General features: G+C 46.1%; 1 protein-coding gene across 1 annotated transcript in view; it reads left to right on the top strand.

Moving 5' to 3' along the window:
* The first annotated feature begins 3201 nt into the window (after nucleotides 1-3201).
* The window catches only part of si:dkey-215k6.1 (transmembrane protein 132B), a 205936-nt gene continuing 201531 nt past the window's right edge, over nucleotides 3202-7606 (top strand). The window contains exon 1 of the mRNA XM_034541835.1: nucleotides 3202-3283. Within this exon, the coding sequence (XP_034397726.1) occupies nucleotides 3202-3283 (82 nt within the window). The remainder of the gene's footprint in view (nucleotides 3284-7606) is intronic.

Below are 7606 nucleotides of genomic sequence, written 5' to 3'. Positions count from 1 at the left end.
GTTGGTGCTCATGGCGGAAGGGTGCACCAGGAGGAGGTGAAATATAGGTGCACCCACACACTGATACAATATTTACATTTTGTTTTATATTATCAGTGCTTCAGCACATGTGCAGAATGATTTATGAAAGTGAAAAATAAAAAGTTGCATCAAAGTTAGTTTGGGCTTCCCCACCTTACTTTGCTCTTTACCTCCACCCTCATCTTTTAAACTGACCGGAAACATATGGAGCACTATTTTTGAATAGTTCCTCTTGAGAATATTTTCAACACATAACTGAATATCAAAAGTAGAACAAAGTGTGGTCAGTGTGGCAGTTAATAAGTACAGCAGCCGGCCATAAGGCGTCGAGAACCAGTTCGAGAAAGCACATCATTCTCCATTCATCACATAGCATTAATTACTTTTTTTAATTTGAAGAGTTACTGGCATTGCAATCTTTGTGGCGAATGCCTTCCTTTTTGAGATATAATGAATATTTGCTGCCTCCAGCCTTTCCTCTAATAATGACCAGTGAAATAACCTCAAAGTAGAACAGAAAAATAGTAGTTGGCAATCAAATTGCCCAATATATGTTTGTCCTGCAAAGAGTTGGATGTTGGCATATTTTATTTTTGGGGTCATAAGCTGAAAATGTTTAGAACCGATATCTGGAATAAACACGCGTACTATCGTTGTCCCAGCAGGATGTTTGCAGTCGTATACTTTGAAAGACATCGGCTTTGTTTTTACGTCCCTGAAGGGAATTAGACGAAATTCTCCAACCCTTTCCTCCAAACAGCCAGTGGGGCCTCATTAATATACAGACACAGTATTTGTACAAATATTACTTTTTACTACATGCTTGCTGAACTAATGCCTTGCTTCGGTTGCAGCCCCAAGAGGAATAGCTCAGTTGAAAAAAATAAGATCTTTCAAGCTTAAGTCACAGGGAATGCTGCTTCGGCTGGGAAAGCAAATAAAAAATAGAAGTCATTGTGGGAAATCAGAATAATATCTAAAAATGCCCTGATTTGGTTCTGCTCCATAACGCGGACGGATGGTTGCCCAGACGTTATCGAAGCAGTCGGCTTGTAACTGGGAGGCCAGAAAAATATGTTTGGGGAAAGTGAGTGAACAAGGAAACAGGACAGGTGGAAAAAAAAAGAGCGTGCAGGCTCAGTCGAGTTCACGCGATGGAAAACCCAGAGAAGAGGACGGAGAGAGAAGTGGCAGAAGAAGAATATGGGATGCATCAGAGAGGAGTCACAATCACATGCACATGCTCATTGGGGACTGATGAAGGATGAAGAAGGGGTGCGTGCTCCGTGAGAGCCATCACTTGAGTGGCTCTTCGTTGAACGCGACGCTAGGGGGCGCTGTCGCTCCTCCGCAGCTCCTTGTGGAGGCCGTGGAGTCAAAGACAGCGAGGCTCACGTCTCTCTGTCTCCGGAAATCCTCCCGTCCCTCCGCCGGCGGACTGATTTGCAATTCAATAAGTCACAATGTCATCTAGCTTTTACACGTTTAGCTGACAAAGGGAACCAGGCACGCGGCCTTATGAAATACCGCCTCGGACCCAAAGAAGACCGTAATGTTCTCTCTCTTCTGGCTTGTTCAGCCCCCCCAACACGCACGCGCGCACGCACACGCACACACACGCACGCACACACGTCCTATCAATATAAAGTGAGTGAGTTTTATCACAAGGGGCCTGGTGTATCACGTTTAGCTGTCACACAGCAGCGGATGCGGTGTGTTTGTGCGCGCGCGTGCGCGCGCGAGTGCGCACCGACACGAGAGCTCGTGTGATGGTGGCGTCTATCGATTACAGAGAGAACAGGTGTAGCGTGTGTCTTTATATGAATAATGCAGAGGGAGGCTGTGAAAGGATAAACAACACGTGGACGCGCGCGCGCACACACGGGCACGCAACTGACAACCAGCACACACTGAAGGCACACAGAGAAATGGGCCTCTTCTTATGGGATGTCTTCTTGTTTTAAACTTACCGTGGACAGGAACATCCCTTTAACATGTTTCCTACCGACCAATTTAAAGGTCTTCTGCTTTCAACTATTGGCTTATGTTCGCCTTTTTATTTATTTAATGTGTGTGCGCACGTGTCTCTGTGTTTTATTTTAGTTGGTGAAAACACACAAAAAAACCCCACATATTATAACATTCCATCTGGCAGGGGTAAGGAGTATACCCCCCACACAATTGAATTAATGAAAACATAAATAAAATATGAAAAGGTGAAAAATGAACTATCTTAACAAATCCTAAATGATGAAAGAAAGCCCAAATACATTCCTTCACCCTCCATTGGCTGCTTAACTGTCACTCAAATCCCCAAATCCCGCCCACGCCCCCCCCCCCTCTTCCTCCTCCTCCTCCTCCTCTTCCTCCTCTGCCGGCTGGTGGAAGCGTCAGCCCTCCTCCTCTGCTGTCCTCTCCTCCCTCCATCCCGCGGACGAGTGTACAGAGCCTCTCAAGTTGAACCCAGACGCACACACATGCACAGCAGGAGGAGGATAGTCGGAGGAGAGAAAGAGGGAGGAAGGAAAAAGAGAGCGGACGGAGCCGCTGCCGCGCGAGCGGAATTTGGATTTTTATGAAATACCTTAAAAGCCTGAAGTGACAAGAGTTTTCTTGGCTTTAGTTGTTTCTAAACCCGCTTTTTGAGTGGACTTGTTTTCCATCGTTGGGGGGGGGGGGAGTTGTTCGTCAACTCTGCTGGTCGCTTTAAACTTTGGAAGAACGCAAAGTGATGACGGGAGAGACATTGAGGCGTCCTCGGCTCCAGCTGTCCCGAGTGGATACATAAAGCGCAGGAGCGCACCGGTGGAAGAAGAAGCTCTCTGCGGGGGGAAACGGGTTCATTCCTCGGCTCTGTCTTGAGAGAGGAGACACACCGCAGACTTTTTTATTTATTTATTTTTTTTTGGTTGAGGGGAGGATTAAAAAGAAAACAGCCTGCACCGGAATTGCCCATCGGGGGTTTCTTTTTTTTTTTTTATGACTGACTCCTGGAGGATTTATAGTTTATTCCAGACCTCATCTGCGCGGTGTCTCGGGTCAAGCGCATGTTGGGTCAAATATAGATTATTGGTGGCACCGACTGATTAAAAGACCCCCCACCCCCCCTCCCACCGTTGTCCGTTTTGTGAACAGTTGCGGAGGTTGTTTCTTTTTTTCTTCTCTCTACCCGCGGGAGGGATGCAGACTGTCGGGAGAAGGGGAGGCGCGCTGGTGGGATGTCGCCTCTGGAAGACGCTGCTTCTTATTTTCCTGTGGAAAGGTAAGAGATGCAGATGCGGTCGAAACACTTGTCGTCAGTTTGAAACCTATTGTCGTTTACATTTTTTTTTTTTTGGGGGGGGGGGGGGGCTTAAAATCAGGAATGTCAGCGGTGTGTGTTGATCAGTTTCGTTTTTAACTTTTTATTTCAGCCCCAAACGCACGATCACATTGAATAGAATTTGATATTTTTCGTCGGCTTTCACGGGGCGTCAGTGTGCATCCAAAACAACTCGAGTGTACGATGCAGCTCCATCTCAACAACTAAAAGAGTGTTCAACTGGAACAAGTTGCATGAAGTCAGGACGCCTTTCCGAAATGATGTGTGCTCGGCCATGTGGTGACCACACGCGCGGACCTGAGAAACACTGACACATTGAAATAAGTTTGTTTTTTTGGGGTCAAAAATGCAGATATATTAGCTGATATTCATCTCTACACCTCACGTATCGGTGCGAGTGTGTGGAACAAGAAGTCACTGACGGAGTCGAAGCGTCACATGTGCGCGCTAAGTGGTGCCGTCGGGAGACACACGGAACCCCGGCTGGCCGGCGTCGAGTTCTCCGAGAGGAGATACCGGACCTCGCGGCGGCGTGTTGGTCACTTGGATATCATATTACAACTTGCGCTTGTTCAGACTGACTTGATGCACATGCACGACCTCCTCTGCGCCCCCGAGATCCGGTTTAGAGACGAGTGTCCCCTGGAAGAGGAACCTTTTTCATATGACGAGTGTCCCCCTGGAAGAGGAACCTTTTTATATGACGAGTGTCCCCCTGGAAGAGGAACCTTTTTATATGACGAGTGTCCCCCTGGAAGAGGAACCTTTTTATATGACGAGTGTCCCCCTGGAAGAGGAACCTTTTTATATGACGAGTGTGCCCCTGGAAGAGGAACCTTTTTATATGACGAGGTCCTTTATTAAATGGGAGGAACATCGTCTGTCCTCTCGCATCTCTTATCAACACGTACTCACGAGCACAGGGAGCCTCCCCAAAATGCCAAGTGATAGAAGGGGAATTACGATGAGATACTGTCTTCGTCTACATTGCAGGCATTATATAGAGAAACAGATTCCACCAAAAACCTCAATTGATCTGGTCTTTTAAGCTCAATTGAAGCCGCAACATTATTTTGGTTCCAGTCTGCGCATGCGATTCACTGTATGGCTCAAAGAACACTACAACTAAAAAGGGCTGATGTATTCTGAATTCAGGTCGGGCAACACCATGGTGTTTTCAGAGAGATAAAAAGAAAGAAAGAAGAAGAAGCAGCAACAAAAATAAAGGGGGCTGATAAGATATTTTGGATGCGCACTTGTACGCATCCGTTTCCCAACACACAGTCAGTCCCTTTAGCATTAGTATCGCACTCCCGTGAGTCGAGTTTCCTGCGTGCGCGCGCGCGCGTGCACGCGCGCGTGTTTTTAATCAGCTCCGGTCACTCACAGCCCACTGAGCAGTTAAAAAGTCGCCGCGTTGCGCGCTGCGGAGCGCGGCGGACGCCGGCGCGCGGCACACCGACAGGAGACCGAACAGCTGTGCTCGGCACAACGGCTGAGTGACCATCAGAGGAAATGAACCAAAACCCTTCCTCTCTCTCCCCTGTGCTCCTCTTCCTCGCATGGGATGGAATACAAAGGACACATTTTTCTCCTTTGTCTCTCTCTCTACCTTTTTGTCTGACGGCGCATATTGCTCGTTGATTGCTGTTTAGTTGCTCCCTTGGTAGTTAGGGTGGCCAATAGTTTGTCTTGCTTTAAATCAGCCTGACCCTCTCTATCTTTATCTCTCTCTCTCTCTCTCTCATAGGGAAAGGTATATTCTGAATTGGTTTAACACTTTTCAGTGGGCATCAGGGAGCTCTGGCTCTAATGCTTTAATGGCCACCTAAGGCAGTTTTAAAAAAGCAAAACACCAACCTTTCTCTTTCTCTTATACTCTCTCTTTCTCTCTCACCACCATTTAAACCACACTTTGCTCAGTTTCAACGGGATGTATTGTTTCTGCCAACTTTTGTTCAGACACACACGTCGCTGCACCTCCAATCAAAGTGTTGCCTTCAGTGTCTCCACAGTATAGCCCCCACTATGATTGTCTCGTTATTCCTTGAGTGGCGTTTCTATTTTCCTGTCGCTCCATTTCAGTGTAATTGCATCACTCTGGTATTTTCATCACGCAGGTCGTCTTCCAGGTTGTCGTTGTGGGAAAGATGGCGCCTCAGAGGCAAACGATTAGTTTGGTCTTCAGAAGGTTCCGAGGCTGAGTCGTCACCAGGGGGGGTTCAGTGACTCCGCTCTTTATTCTCAGGAGGAGGTCTGGTGTGGGCGGGTGTCCTGGGAATTCCTCACATGCACACGCTCATGCAAATCCAGCAAAAAGTCAACACATAAATATATGTATATATATATACCCAGTTTATAAACTTGAGCTGCAAGCGTTGTTGATGTTTTAGGTCTACTATCCATGAATTAGTCACAATGCATAGTCGTCAGTGCACTGATTTAATCATATCACACTTTTATGTGCCGTATCATCAATCAGTGATGATACTTCCTTATACATAGAGGTGCATATCTGCGTGCTCCTTGCATGCATGTTTATATGCATAATGCATAATTTTATTTGAGATATTATATTATGAGTAACATGTTGGCTGTTTCTGCTACTAATCTTAGCCTATTTCAGATATATACACAGATTTACATAGTTTGTCCAAAGGCGAGAGCTATTTGTTTTTAAACTGTAAAATGTTCCACTCTGTATCCATAAATAAGCGGCTTACTTTTATTTCAGATCTATATGAAATCTCAATGGTTTCACTGTCGTTGCACTAGCTTCATTTTGATAATTTCTCACAGATTACCTCATCGTTCAGTGGCAGCTTGTACTTTGTGTCAAACGCTGGAGAAAAAAAATCCGGCACCATTCAAAGTGTGTGTGTGTGTGTGTGTGTGTGTGTGTGTGTGTGTGTTCGAGCGCGTTTCTGCACTACACTGCTAACCTGTAGCAGAATGTCAGCACTATGCACCATTACTCATGCAATAGAGAGCATTAATAATTACTGATGTAGAGTCACCGAGACACACACACACACACACACACACACACACACACACACACACACACACACACACACACACACACAATGGTCTCCCACCCTGTCCTTTCTACGCTGCCCTCTTTGTGTCACATTGTTGGTTTCATTCACTGGCTCGCTGACTCACTCAGACACACACACACACACGCACGTACGTGCAAACACACACACACATGCTTACAGACACATACACACACACGCACACACACACGTACGTACAAACACACACACACACACACAGGACATTCAAACACACACAGAGGGAGCTTATTCTCTGAAAAATAAGCAACAAAGAAGATTTAAAATAAGACAGGGGACATTTCAGAGATGGAAAATGTGAACTCTGAACATTTCCCCCATGAATGCAAGAGGGAAAGGGAGGCAAGAAGGAGTGTGATGCGAGTGTGTGCGGCGCCTCGACACAATGATGCTAGAAGAATGAGCCTTTTCTTCTTCGACGCAGCACAGAGGGTCATAGATAGGGTGGGAAAAACAAATTGGGTGGACTGGAACACGAGGCCGTCGTCGCTCCCTGCCTCCTCTTTCCTCGGTCACAAGGCGTTCAGCTGTTAGTAGTATTGGTTTATTAAGTATCTGGATGACTGCAAGGTTGCCTGTTTGGGGAAGTAGAAGAGAAAACTTTCTCCCCTGTTTCAAAAACTATTGTCAAGGTGCTCGTGAATCTGAAAAGCCCTTCCATTGCCACGGCTCTGCACAGTGCTGTGGCTGCAATGGGCAGCCGTACAGATGTGAATGTTTTCCCTTCATCACACTGTGTTTTGCCGTTTGGTATCCAGGAATGTCGTTTACATATTTTAAATAGTACCTTTTTGGACTGCGCAACATGAATCAAACTGCAACCTTAAAAAGCTGTCGCTGATTTTCAAATGCAAAACTTATTTTTCTCCAAAAGGTTCTATTAATTCAATGTTTGGTTTTCTTGAGTTGTCAGCCGAGCGGTCCTTCATGCCGTCTACAATTTCTTCACCTTTCTCTCAGCCGCGACTCGTCTCCTCCATTTCCAACACCGCACAAAGGAAATAGATTGATGTTTGCCAGCTGGCATTCATAAGCGTTCTTCATCTTTTCTTCCAGTGTGAAAGGAAAACACAGATCGCCTTTGTACGTACTGGGATACAGTTGCAACGAAGGTCTCTCGTACATCGCGGTTTTGTTTTCATGAGCGTGCGTCCATTGCTTTTTTCCTCCGTTTAACCGGATTTCA

This window comes from Cyclopterus lumpus, chromosome 9 (genome assembly GCF_009769545.1).
Source record: "Cyclopterus lumpus isolate fCycLum1 chromosome 9, fCycLum1.pri, whole genome shotgun sequence".
NCBI lineage: Eukaryota > Metazoa > Chordata > Actinopteri > Perciformes > Cyclopteridae > Cyclopterus > Cyclopterus lumpus.
The sequence above is the reverse complement of the archived record's forward strand: the minus strand, read 5'-3'. Positions and strand labels throughout refer to the sequence as shown.